The 14,042-nt window shown below is 34.6% G+C and overlaps 2 protein-coding genes across 5 annotated transcripts; both read right to left on the reverse strand.

Moving 5' to 3' along the window:
• Positions 1-145: 145 nt before the first annotated feature.
• On the reverse strand, positions 146-1,068 carry LOC100809739 (putative adenylate cyclase 3). The gene has a single exon (XM_003544785.5). The coding sequence runs from the start codon at positions 919-921 to the stop codon at positions 256-258; it is 666 nt and encodes a 221-aa protein (XP_003544833.1). The 5' UTR covers positions 922-1,068; the 3' UTR covers positions 146-255.
• Positions 1,069-3,276: 2,208 nt separating this feature from the next.
• On the reverse strand, positions 3,277-10,808 carry LOC100786546 (serine/threonine-protein kinase CTR1). Of its 4 annotated transcripts, none has more exons than XM_006596319.4 (15): positions 9,037-10,808; positions 8,649-8,950; positions 8,377-8,521; positions 8,115-8,230; positions 7,622-7,785; positions 6,497-7,009; positions 6,376-6,416; positions 6,025-6,093; positions 5,679-5,779; positions 5,495-5,579; positions 5,313-5,411; positions 5,153-5,221; positions 4,513-4,644; positions 4,173-4,267; positions 3,277-3,695 (listed from the first exon to the last, which is right to left on the reverse strand). In XM_006596319.4, the coding sequence occupies exons 1-15, from the start codon at positions 9,844-9,846 to the stop codon at positions 3,593-3,595; spliced, it is 2,844 nt and encodes a 947-aa protein (XP_006596382.1). In that variant the 5' UTR covers positions 9,847-10,808; the 3' UTR covers positions 3,277-3,592. The 4 variants fall into 4 exon arrangements, with proteins under 4 accessions (XP_006596382.1, XP_006596381.1, XP_003544250.1 ...); XM_006596318.4 differs by having other exon boundaries at positions 5,495-5,573; positions 7,607-7,785; XM_003544202.5 differs by having other exon boundaries at positions 7,607-7,785.
• Positions 10,809-14,042: the final 3,234 nt, after the last annotated feature.

Here is a 14,042-nt window from a genome sequence, read left to right on the forward strand (position 1 = left end):
CCATAGCCGAAACAGAGAATTTTTTTTTTATCACCAAATCTTAAACCTAATTGCACTCTTTCAATTCCGAAGACAACAATTTATGCACACAAACAAGTAACTAGCAATGAATTAGCATGTGTGGATTATAATTTGTAAACCCCAGTTCGATCCAAACGTGTTATTTTTATAGATGAAACCGTGACCCAAACACGTACAACACACACTAACATCAAAACAGCTTCAAATTGAGACCAAGAACACTTTTTTAAGATCTCAATTGTTCATGGGCGAAGAATCCAACCTGTTTAGGGCTTGTTCCGCAGCATGGAATTGGGGTTCCAATTCAAGAGCCGTCCCGTACGCCCTAATAGCATCATCGTTCATCTTCTTCCGCTCGTAGCAATCCCCCAGCGCGAAAAATGCCTTAGCGTTATTCGGGCTGAGCCTCACCGACTCGGTCAAGTCCGCGAGTGCCGAGTCGACTCGGCCGCGCTGGCTCGTGCCGAGTCTCAACTCGGCGCGCTTGAGGAGCGCGTCGCCGCGCTCCGAGTCCGAGAGGGACTTCGCGGCGGCGGGGGAGAGCGCCTCGTCGAGCGAGTCCAGCGCAGCGGAGCGGAGGCCCAGGAAGTCTAAGGCGAGGGCCTTGAGGAGGTGCGGCGCGGCGTCGCTCGGGTCGAGGGCGATGGCGCGCTGAGCCTGGGCCTGGGCCTCCTTGGCGAGGGCCTTGGACTTGGAGGCGCGGGCCCGGGCCAGGAGCTGGGCCCCTTGGACGAAGTGGCGCTTGGCTTGGATGTCGGCGCGGTTGCTTAGACGGAGCTTGGCCCACAGCTTCTTGGGCACGTCGTGCATGAAGAAGTAGGAGAGGACCATCACCAGAACCATGACCCCCTGCAAAACGATGTCGTTCCACGCTGAGTTGTCTTTCACCGTTTTATCCATCGGAATTTCGCAATCTGGAATCGGGCTCTGCGATGGATCTGGAAGGTGATCGAGATGAAACTGAGAATTTGAGATTGCAATTGTAAGGTCTCTCACTTCAAACACAGTAGCGGCCGTGTTCGATTGGTTTGCGAGTTTTGTTTTAAGAGAGATAATACATAGTTAATTTTTTTTTTAAATAAATAATTATTTTTATCTTTAGACTCGTAGAACTAATAAAGTTATTTTAGAAGTAACAAAAATATTAATAAGTTTCCATTCTATTAAAATGATAGTAAGTTTTCATTAGATTAATGTGTTACATCCTAAATTTCATAAGTAAGGATAAAATATAATTTAATCTTTATTCCTCTCTTTTTTTGATTGAAAAATTTATAACAATTGATATACTGTTATAATGTTTATTTTGGTACAATGGTATAATGTTTGTGTCAAAAAATGCCTATTATGACAAAATTAAGTAGTCACACAATCAAGTTGGATCTCATTTTTTATTCAGATTAACTTAATGATTATGCATTTTTGTTGTTGAGTCTCATATTTTGGAAAAGATAATATCATATTAGAAATTTCAGAGCAAAAACAAAATATGTTTATTAATCAATATTATGTTTATTATTATGTTTATTCTAACTTAGGTTTGTTTTCCTATTTTTTAAGTGTTTATTGTAATGATATGCTTGTGACGATAAAAAAGAGTGATTAAATTATATTTTACCCTTAAATGAAATGAATTTTGGGATTGACAAATTCGTACATTGAAAATTTAGTAACATTTTGGTCCAATGTATTTTGCAGCTATGCTGACAATCATTTTTGTAACATTTTTGTTCCTGACAGACTATTTCATTAACAGTAACAAATGGAAATTAACGAATGAATGAATTTATCGCACCATTTTCATTTTCGAGGACTAAAATTTAAATTTTTATCTTCCAGAAACAAATTTGTTAGTGTCTTACACATTTAAGAACAAAAATGACTATTTACTCAATTATTTTTATAAGCATCTTATTGGATCGGATTGTTCATCATGTTTTGTCCATGACTAAAAATTGACTCTAATCACCTTTAAAATTCTTTCCTCCTAATTATATTTTCATTCACACAATTTAAATTTAATATCACCTTAACCAACAACTTGGTAGTGCATAATTAAGAAGAGTCTACTTTTTTTAAGATCAATTGAAAACTATAAATTCATTTATAATTTAATCTGTGTAACATTTTAATTAATTTAACGTAGAATTAACAAGAAGTTAACAACAGTTAATTGAATTCGAGGAGACATTAAAAAATAACTTGAAAGTCCATGATATGCATTTATAACTTTCTATGAGAATGTATTTAAGAAAAAATATGAAGAAATGCCAATTAATGCAATTTTTAACAAGAGAAGTCATAAAAAAAATGTGTTATAATAAAAATACAGTACTGTATTTTTAATTTTTTTCTGATGTATTAACATTTTCCTTTTGAGATACATTTCCTGTTATTTTACTCAATAGAAAAGTGTTATAATATCATCTACATTTTCTCATAAAATGTTATGATAAGTTATGTGTTATTTCATGAATAAAAAAATTTTATTTTATTTTGAATAGACCATAAATATTCTAATGTAAATTAAATTAAAATAATAATCTATTATTAATCAATTAAAAATCATCATAAATATAATTTTTAATATGTTTATATAACAATTCGTTTCTTAGAATATTATGTAGAATCGTTCACGCTATTAATCAATTTTAAAAATAGTAATAATAATAAAAATCCAAGTTTAATTTTAATTTATTGTCAACATAAATTTTACATACTATAATCAATTAATAGTGACTTCAAATATAATTTTCCAAAAATTATTATTTCGATGATTAATAATACCAATGATTGGCTATAAAAATTTACATTATCGGTACAATTTTTTTTTCACATTATCGTCTTTATAATAACTAATTTAAGTTATATCTAACTATATGGGAAGTAAAGAAACTTTAATATCAACTTCTCGCAAAGTTTATCCGTAAGGTCAGATAAGAAAGTTCTTGATCAAAAACCCCACATGCATCTGGAAGAATTTGAAGGAAAATAATCGGTCAAACACCAATTGAAAAAACCTTGCTTCATTTCAAACTATAAAATAAAATAAAAAAATGACATTGCAAGATACAAAAAATTAAGCATACATCACTTTGTTTCAATTTTCCTAACTAAAATTAATTTTATAAACTCAAAGTCATTTCAAGCGCTGGCGTACGTAAAAAATAGTAACAAAATTTCCATGACACACAATTGCCTTCTTAGAATGAAGTGGCTAACTTCCACCACAATCAGAGACGGAACACGGTTATAGACGAGATATCAGATATATATTGCCAAATAATTTATTACATATATACAATCTGAAAAACAATAGCAAGCTCCAAATAATTATAGCTTGGAGGGAGCAAGTCACTATTTTTATTGATCTCAAAGCTATAGATAAAAGAGCTTGAGGTCATCATTTTAGCAGAAGAATCCAAAGATTGCTTTAAGTGCCCTTACGAAATGGGTTTGCATGAATCAACCGATCGATATACAAATTGCAACAACCAAAGGGCTTCATGCCATCAATTAGGTTAATTAATAAATTTCAGCAACCAAAAACCCGTCATGGGCAGAGTACTCCTTATGTTATTGCCCCACCCATTTTTATTGCATCCGCTGGTGACTTCAGTAGCTTCTTTAGCGACTCAACTATGCTACCAAAAGATGGACGATCAGCAGGGTTACTGCAGAAAAATGTTAGCGAGTGTCAGAAAGAAATAAAATGGTACAAAATGGATGCAGTTAACAAGGCAATAAAACATCAATTATGATCATTTAGAAGTTCTTTATATAGAAGGTGGAATTTGTTAAGAGTAAAGACACATCAGAAGGTCTTAACTCTTAATGAGTTGCAACAAAGCATAACAAACTAGAAGTTAGCCCACTTTTAATTTTTGGCTTCAATTATACTACTATCCAATAATCAACAATTCCAAAATGGAATTCGGCCAATCAACTACTTAGAAAATATACATGAAAGCCTAACAATCGTCATGTAAATAAGGCATGGGTTGTTCAGAAATTCCAATAGATCCGGCCACCTTTAGCCACTAGAAATATCAAGATATATATGGAGGCCTAAATTATTGCCTTTTCGCCAGGACCAGTACTATTGTTACATATTGTGCATTACCAGAAAATACGACATAAATAACACTTACTCGGCCCAACAAGATTCCATGAGGGAGGCCAATGCTGGGGAGATGTTTGGAGGGATAGCTAGTCTCCTATTCTGGAAAGCGACAGCTCCAACCACCTGAACGTACACATAAAGATGAGTACAAATTTCACCAATTAACTTTGCAGGTTTCATTTTGCCACACTGCTGGTTGAAATATGCAAGTTTGCATTTATGGCTCTTTCCGTTATAGTTCCTTTTGAGTTTTAAATTTGTAATTTCTTGTAGTGATCCTCCTTGTTACCATATAAATGAAAAGATTAAGCAAAAATGATCAACTTCAAGCATCAGTAGTTCAGACCCTAGATGCTCAATAAATTTACCTGGGCATGACTAAGTCCATTCCATGGTTGTTGCAGAGTCACAAGTTCCCACAGGATAACCCCAAAACTGTAAACATCAGACTTCTCATTTGAAGGTTCTCCTCGAAGAAATTCTGGAGCCATCCACTCAGGCTGAAAATAAAATTAAGAGAGTTACACACTTATTGAAGATGTGGCACCATGAAGTGAAAGTTCAACCTGCAAAATATTAATAGAATGACCACTCTTGTTGAAAGAAATTTGCCTTTATGTACAACAACATGCAGAACATACTAAACCAGATAATTTACTGGACACAAAATTGCTCCCTTAAAACACTCCTGAAAAGGCACATTCTCCCCACCCCAAACTGTCATCAAAGAATTGACAGCCATACATCCAACCTTACTGGTATCAATCATCTATCTAAATCATTCTTATATCATTGATCTTAGCACCAACTTAAAAAGGGAATGTTAATAAGAAGTAACAGCACTGTTGTCTATTTGAATCAAAGAGCACTCATGTAGAGCAACATTAGTTGAACTCTCTTCTTTACTTCAAACCTGAAATTGCTACTCAAATAATTTTCAATCCTAACGTGCATAATTATTTTCTTATCATCATGCTTATGCACATAATCTGAGAACGAGAAACTTACTGTTCCAGCAACGGATTTTGATGATAAGAAAGTATTTGCCTTAAATCTGGACAATCCAAAATCACAGACCTGAGCAAGAAATGAAAAAAATAAATCATTTATTGAGCACAATATTTTAAAAAATTTCAAGAAACTCTAGTGCTCTTTCAGTACATTATACCTTCACGGTCCAATTTCTGTCCACTAACAGATTTGGGGTTTTGAGATCCCAGTGCACAATTGGAGGCTTTAGACAGTGGAGATAATTGATCCCTTTAGCCTACAATCACACAAATCATATATCATATATAATCTACAAATTAATTTATTGATTAGACAAAAGTAATAATATCTGGTACAAACCACATCTAAAGCCATCCGTAATCTTCTCCTTGGATCTAGAATCTCACCAGATGCTGGCTTATGTATTAGGCGAAATAAACTGCCCCTGTCATAAATGCAACAGGAAACAACAGTGAGACACTCAAGCCTTTATGAAAGAAAATTCAATAATACAGTTAACAACCAAAATAGTTGGATGGCTTACCTAGGCAAATATTCTGTTACTATAGATAGATGGGGACGTTTAGTAACTGCACCCATGAACAACACCACATTTGGATGACGTACTCGTTTCATTATTGCAACCTACAGCAATGAAAATAACAACTTGAATTTTAACATGCTTCATTTGCCCCTTTAGAGAAGGGACAGAAGCAAGCTCTGTAAAATGAATTCCCAACATTATTATACTCAAACTAAGGATGCATACAAGGATATAATTTTAAGCTCTGAACCACAGACACCAATAAATCAAAACAATGCAGATCCTAAAGAATTGCAATAAATAGGCATCATAGTACATTTGCTTAATCCATTTTCAGAAGACCAACCTCTCTTAGAAACTCTTTCAATTGATCATCTTGGAAATCCTGAACTGTTAAAACTTTGACAGCAACATCCTGCACGTTTAAAACAACAGTAAAATGCACCATAATGAGTGAAAATTAGAATAGAAAAATAATAGTCTGTATTAAAAATATTTATTCAAGGAGACAATACAAGATATGTCCATGGTTCAATATAGTAAAGTCATCTTGGCAGCTAAATGTCATTCATTCAACCAATCACAGTCAAGCAGATTCAGACTTAAGAAACTGGGGACAATGAAGACAATACAAAGCAATATTCATGAACTTGTACATGCATAGAATTCAGCAAAGAAGAACTAATTCAAAACTTACTGATCCATGCCATTCAGCACGATACACAGTCCCAAATGATCCTACACATAGCGAAGAGTATTAAGATTTGGCATATCAGTCATGTTCTTTAAAAAGGAAACAGAAGAAGCAGAAAATTTACCGGCACCAACACGCTCTTTGATTCGCAAATCATCCCATGGTATCTCAAGCCAATCCATTGCAAGTGATGGTTCAAGATTCAAGTATCTTGGAATATTACCAGCACCCTGATTTTCAACTTTATTTTTTACATGTTCTTGTTCCTGTTTTGATTCGCTGGATAAGCTCACCGTAGATTGCTTATAGTTACTTTTTACCCCAGAACTTCCTTTTACAATGATCTCTATCTCTTTGTTGGAAGCTTCTAGTACTACAACTGAATCTTTACTGAGCCTGGGGTATTCATGTAACGATGCTTCAGTGGCTGGGTGAAGATCCTCAGAAACACCTTCATATACTGGAGGAAAATTTAATAAACCAAGGATTGCACATTCCTTGTGATTCCCTTTCAAGCCAAAAGGAATTAGAGGTGGTTCTGCACCTCCACGAGTTTGATCTATTGCAGGATAAATAGAGCCATTATTATTTTTCTGCAGATCAGTTTCTTCAGCTTGTTGATCTTCCTGTACACAGCCTGAAACAGATTGAGTAACAACTAAGTCAAACTTCAGAATAGGAATGATCTGCAAATTATGATTTGTTAAAACAGCACTATGCATGCAGGGGATTTTTTGTCCTCAGTGGGTGTCAATCTTAATTTTCAGAGCCAACCTTGTTCCACAAGATAGGGAAGAAAATTTCCAAGGCATCTTTTAATGCATCTGTTATAAAAAAATTAGGACTTGGACTAGAGGAAAAGTATGTAGTAAAGATCAAAGTCCTTGAACTAGGCATACTGAATTTTTTTAGGGAATGAAAAATGAAAGATGAGGTTCAAACTTGATTGATGATGTAAATAGCTCATAGTTAAATTAATACAAGCATACATGATGTATGTGTGCATCTACATCATTTGCAAAATTAATGAACAAATTTTAAGGAGTACTCACACCAAAGGAACCCACCTGGTAAAATTATTTTAGCCCCATTATAAATAAGATTTGAATGATATGCAACTGGGTGACCAAGAATATGTCAAGATTCAATGCTATATAGATTCGGAAATTGAAATAGGAATAGTTCAATACAATAGGAAGTCTAAATTTACAGGTATATATAAAGCACAACACACCTAAAGAAGTGTTACCAAGAGATTGAGAACATGCTGCAACATCCACATATGGTGATTGGGATTCTTTCAAATGAGAAATTTGAAATGGGGAAGGTATTGAAGACACATATGCTCCATTAATAGAGGAATCCGGCCCATGGATATTTCCTGGTTCCCCAACCAGATCAACTACATATTCCCTGTTAAAATATAAAAGCATATATCAAGGAATCTGAGGAAATATGAAACAAGTCTCAGGTTCTTGATAAGCTGAACAGAAGACTATAACAATTAACTGAATGCTCTACAATCTCAATAAATCATCAGTGGCATGCCAAAATTCTGACATGAGCAATCTAAATCAAAAGGTGCAACGATACAATTCATAAAACTTAACAATCCATAAATTGATTTTGAGCCAATCCACTGTGATTATCGTCAAAGTATAAGCAAGTGGGCAGAGACATATTTTGTTTAACATTTCTATCAAAACTCGAAAGGATAAAGCAAAAAAGACCATTGAGCTAACCTTGAGAGCTGTCTATCATCTTTAATCTTGACAAGGCAAGACGATCTATGATCTGAAACACAGTACCTACAACCCCGAGCAATTCGACATGGCAAACCTATGTAATCCGCCAATCTCTGCATCCGCAAAACCAAAATAAAATCAAATTACTTCAAATAAGTAAATAACTAATCTGAGATTACAAAAACCAACTGGGCAAAACAGCAACACTAACGTCTAAACGCATCCAAATGATACAATAACAAAGAAACATATTCTTCACCTTGAAGAGAATTGCGCGATGCCTACAGAGTCCACTAGATAAGCTACCTACAGGAAGCACAACACATTGGTGAAAGTTTCTCAACCTCTTACTCACCAACTTCCACCTCTTGTGTAGATCTCCTTGCTCCACCGGGAATGATCCCCTTCACACACAAACGCACAAAATTCAACACCAAATGACCAGATAAATAAACAAACAAACAAACAATAATATCCAAAGGACGTAAAAAAAAGGGACAAGTATGAAGTATCTTATTCTTATTATCTTACCCCATGCATATGGCAACGAGTTTCCCGAGCTTCTCCACCAGCACCAACGCGTTCTCCGAAGCAGAATACAACTCTTGAGCTTTATCCTGAAGCTCCTTAAGCCGAGAATCCTCGTGCCGATCGAAAAGAACCACCTCTATGGAAGTGTCGCTAGGTTCAGCCGCCTTAAGCGCCATCAGAGTCGGTAAACGCTTCCCTTCTTCCTCCACATCGTTGCACATCACCCACAGGTAAGGATTCATCCCCAATATGTTGTAAAAACCGTCCGATATCTTATCCGTGTATGACAAACACCCACTCACCTGAAAAAAAAAACCAAACAAAATATTACTAATCGGTAAACTACAGATATAGCAAGTGTCGTTTTGGTTTGTTTAGTTGTTATTACCCATAGACGATACGAAACGGATTCAGCATCCCAGGTTTCAGTGCCAGCGTCAAGAGTGAGAACCGGTTCGGAGCCGAGGCTTGCCAAGCAAGATAGCCTCTTCGTAAACGCGAGTTGCAGGTAGTAGCTTTCTCTGTACTTCTGCGCTGTGTTGCGCTTCTCTTTCTCTTCCTCTTCTTGCTGTTTTTGTGTTGCGTCTTCTTCGGTGAAGACTTGACGAAACGACGACGTTTCTTCTTTGGTGACGTCGCTGGAGAATGTGGCAGTGCCGTCCAGCGTGAACAAGCTTCCGGCGTAGCTGCTCCCGCTGGACAGCCGCGGCAGCGAAACCTGCCGGTCGAAGCTCCGGTCGACGGCATCCTTCACAACCTGCGCCGCCGCATCCGGTGGCGGCGGCCGAAGCAGAAGCTCACGTTCATCCTCCTCTTCTTCCTCCTCCTCGTTAGGATAAGGTTTGAAATGGTGACTAGGTCGGTTGCGATCCTTCTTTTTATCGATCAACCAGTCGCAGAAGGCGGCGATTTGCTTCTGCTTGGTTCGGAACTTGTCGCCGCCGGTGAATATATCGGAGACCGCATTCTGCTTAGTGGACGAGAAAACGACGTCGTTTTTCACATCAGGTGTGGGACTCTGTGGCGTTGTTGTTTGCTTTTTCGGCGCATCGCTTTCGAAGGCTGCAAAATTCGTATCCGGTGATTTGATGGAGTTGACTATTTTTCTCTTTTCCTGATCTAATCTCTGCTTCGAAGATTCATCCAAGCCTCTTTCCGGAAACTGCCTCGGGAAAAAGTAAGTCGCTCTGTGAGGCATTTTTCAAAAAAAAATCTCACTGTTCCTCACTCAAAAACCGTGATATCAACCACTTACTTTTTTTTTTTAACCACCAACTCACACGAATCTACACCTGCAGCAGCCACAGACGATGGTGATGCACGCTCGCACGTGCGAAGAAGAACCACCACTATTCTCCGACTCCGTCGCCGTGCCGTGCCGTGTCTTTCTTCTTCCTCAACCTAAAACTCAAATAATACTATTAACCGCCATAGAGTTTCTTTTCGTTTCGTTTCTTCTTCTATATTGCACTCTACTACTGTAGTACTACCGAGAGTTGCGTTCAAATCTGGCACGTGCGTCCAAACTCGATGACGAATGATTGAGCCCTCACGGAACCGTGGAGGCGACGTGAGTTAGTTGAACTTATATAAGCTTAAAGAGAAGAGAAGCTAGCTAGCCCACCGGAATTTAGTTTCCGAGGCTGTGGAAAGTGTTAGAGAGAGAGAGAGATTGAAGAGAGAGAGAGCGTAAGATTAGGTTAAAGGTATGTGATTGTATGGTTGGTTCTGTTGTGACGACGTTGTAATGTATTTTATGCAGAAGAAAGGGTTGCCATGCTAGTTGAAGGAGGGATCATGGAATGCTGCAATGGATGATGAAGGCAGTTCTAACGTGCGCTTGAAGATATAGTGCGCACCCTTCGTCATGTGGTGACACGTAAATTAGTGGCCAATGGGTTCGCGACACGTTAACATGAGAGCACACAGTGCGCACCTGCGCGCAAGGTTTAGCAGTCAGGAGCCGCGGGTTTTTTAAGGACAAAGAATAGTGACTTTGCTTCCCAAATAATTATCCTTAGGATTTTATATACAAGAAAATATTTGTTAGAATTGTATTATTACTATTATGTAGTATTAATCTAAATTATTATATTTTTATTTTTAAAATTATAAATATATAAAAATGGTAATTATTTTGAAAGCTTGTGTACAACTTATACACACTTATTTATATATGGACCCATAATAAATTGACTACTGCATAAATATATTTTCAATCTTTTGTAATTTGATCAGAATTAATTAGTATTAGTCCTCTTACTTTGATTTGGATAAATTTAGTCACTAATTTTTTTTTAAAAAAAAATTGATTTTCATTCCTTGTTATAGAATTTTTTCACTGAAAGGAGGACGAAAATTACAATATTTTATAAAATACAGAGTCTAAAAGTTAAAGTTTAGTTTATGAGCTAACTAAGTTTCATCAAAAGTACAAAGTCCAAAACATATTTTATCCTAAATCATTCTAGTTTAATTCATTAAATGTACAATTCAAATTTTATTTAATTAAATAAAAATTTCAATTTAAAATTAATTTAATCATACTTATTAAAAAATATATTGAGTCAAACTAATAATTTGTGAATATTTTTTATACGTGTATACTACATAAATTGTTAAGGTTATTATGGTTTTAGTTATTTTTTCTTATATCTATTATTTACTGAGCTTTAATTTTTAAGATTTATATTTTAAATAAGTAATCTTTAAACCTTGAAAAATATTCCACCATTTTCCACAATCAAAATTAATTTTAATGTTTATTCTTAGATCATGTTTAATAATATGATTAATAAAAATGTATGTTAAATACTATATTCATAATTTTTAAAAGTGTTTTAAAGAGAAATTTAATATAAAAAATAATCAAGACATTTAAATTTATTTTATTTAATTAAATGAATCATACTTAAATGATCAACATTTTCACAAATTAAACCTATATTTCAAGTGTTTCACTTGATTTCATTACACTCTTACTTATCAACATTACCTTTCACACACTATTTAATTGGAGGTTTGTTTTAGTTATTTTTCTCATTTATACTCAAAACTTTGCTTTGTATTGATATATTTAATTAGATGATATAAACATGTGAAATAAAGTTTTGTTTGGTTTAAATTAATAGTTATAAAAAAAAACTGTAACATGAGAATTACAAATATAATATTTTTTACTACTTTTATCATGCTTTTTTGCATACATATTTAAAAATGAAAATAACATTTTCATAATTATTGATAAACTAAAAATTTCCATAAAATGGTCTTAATTTTTAATGTTTTTCTTCTGTAGCAAGTAAAAAAGAAATAAAAAGCAGAAAATAGTTGATGTCACAAAAAGTAAAATAAAAAATAGGGTTATTAAAAGCATGTAAAAAATATTATATTAATAATAAAATTAAACAAAAAAAAATAGTCGCGCTGCTCGAGTCAAGGGATACATTCTGTACTCAAAAAAAAAAAACAAGGGATATACTCATTTGTAGCGTGCAATGACGATAATGCCTTTACGGCTATTTAAAATGACGGAATTAGGCTCTTCCTTTCTTTCTTTAAATAAATAATTTATTTAATCCCTGAATTATGAATTTATTGTCAATTTAATTTATATATTTTCAAAATCTTCAATTTACAATTAATATATTTATATATTATAAATCATATATGTATTAACCAAGTGACTTTAATAACTTAAGAGGGGTGAATTAAGTTTAAAAAATTTCTCCTAACAATTTTAATTCTCTCTTTAAAAGGAATATGCAGAAAAAAAAAATGAATAATTTACTTGATACTTTTTAAATATGCAAAGTAAAATTAAACTGCAATAAAGTAAAAGAGTTAAGGAAAGAGAGAATTGTAAACTCGGTTTTATACTGGTTCGGCCACGCCCTGTGTCTACGTCCAGCCCTCAAATAATTCACTTGAGATTTCCACTAATTTGTAAATCCCTTTATAACTTCTGAAACACCCAGGAATACCCTTCTCTTGTGTTCAGAAAACTTAACAAATCAAGAGACCCACTGTCTCTTGATTAACAATAGTTTACTTTGAAGTACAGGATAATGTTTTTCTCTCTTTTAGAGATGAATGATACAACTTGAAGAACTTATAAGAATCCTTAATGATTTTGCAAGTGATTGGCCAAAGGTTTTCTTGTGAGAGGATAAGACAATGAATGTTCTAAAAAACTCTAAAGAATTTCGAATACAAGCCACATATTTATAGACCTTTGGTGACCTTTCAAAAAGCTTGTGAAGAGTTGTGACTTTTCAGAGTTATTTTTAAAATTTTCTCACTGGTAATCGATTACAGATATGTGTTAATCAATTACACAGTTAATTTTGAGGAGTTATGCCTTTTCAGTTTTAATTTCAAAATTTTCCGTTACTGGTAATCGATTACAGTTTTTTAAATTTCAAATTCAATTTTTTCTGAAAGCTGTTAAAACCATTTTTGCTTCTGGTAATCGATTATCAGAGAGAAATACATATTTTTCAAAATGTAATATTTACTTAAAAAACTTTATAAGATATTTGAAAGCTTAAGTCTTTTAAGGCCAAACCTTTGCAACCTTTTTAAAAGATTCTTTTAACATATAAAGAACTATTTGTAAATCGTTTCTCTTGATCTTGACTTGAATCAACGTTGAATAGCTTTAACCTTTTGGCATCATCAAAATCTTCATACAACATATGCAATTACAATCTCTCCCTTTTTGATGATGACAACAATATGAAAACAAGATAAACGATATATGATTTCCAATATGCACACTCACCCTTACTCCCTCTTAAATTTGCAATTTATTGCCTAGTTTTAGATAAGATCTACCCTTAGTTTCTCTCCCCCTTTGGCAACATTAAAAAGCCGAAAAGACCAGAGAAAATATCAAAGCCACAAAATATCTAGAGCAAGCATCACAACCAATTACAAAAACTAATCATCCATTGCAAAACAAAGACTTAATATCCAAAGCAAAGCATAATCCAACCAAATGCTAAATATCCAAAGCAAAGCATAAACCAACCAAATGCTAAAGATCCAAAGCAAAAACAAAATTAACCAAAATGCTAAATAACTAAAAATGTCTAGAAAATTAAGGACTTATAATACTAGAAACGTCTAAGAATCTGCAGGAGGATCAAAGCAACGTTGGATGAAGCTCATGTCATCTTCAAGATGCGTGATATGGGAGTCCATTGCATCAAAGCGATCGTTGACAAAAGCTCGAAGATCCCATAGCTCAGTGAGGACGTCATTCAATAAGGAAGATGAGGTATCGTGTTGCGGTGGTGGAGAGGGTGTGCGTTCATTGGGAATGGGAGGTGGCAGGTCTTGCTTACGCACCCATTGGCCATCCATATCCTTCCGGTATCCGAAAGAAGTAAC

This window comes from Glycine max, chromosome 14 (genome assembly GCF_000004515.6).
Source record: "Glycine max cultivar Williams 82 chromosome 14, Glycine_max_v4.0, whole genome shotgun sequence".
NCBI lineage: Eukaryota > Viridiplantae > Streptophyta > Magnoliopsida > Fabales > Fabaceae > Glycine > Glycine max.

What these genes read in the sequence shown, in the direction of transcription:
- LOC100786546 (XM_003544202.5), bottom strand. Translation starts at nt 9,846, where the DNA reads ATGCCTCACAGAGCGACTTACTTTTTCCCGAGGCAGTTTCCGGAAAGA. An exon ending in GATGATAGACAGCTCTCAAG is followed by an intron (nt 7,786 to 8,114) that starts GTTAGCTCAATG and finishes ATATTTTAACAG; the next exon opens with GGAATATGTAGTTGATCTGG. An exon ending in ACAGAAATTGGACCGTGAAG is followed by an intron (nt 5,222 to 5,312) that starts GTATAATGTACT and finishes TTTCTTGCTCAG; the next exon opens with GTCTGTGATTTTGGATTGTC.
- LOC100809739 (XM_003544785.5), bottom strand. Translation starts at nt 921, where the DNA reads ATGGATAAAACGGTGAAAGACAACTCAGCGTGGAACGACATCGTTTTG.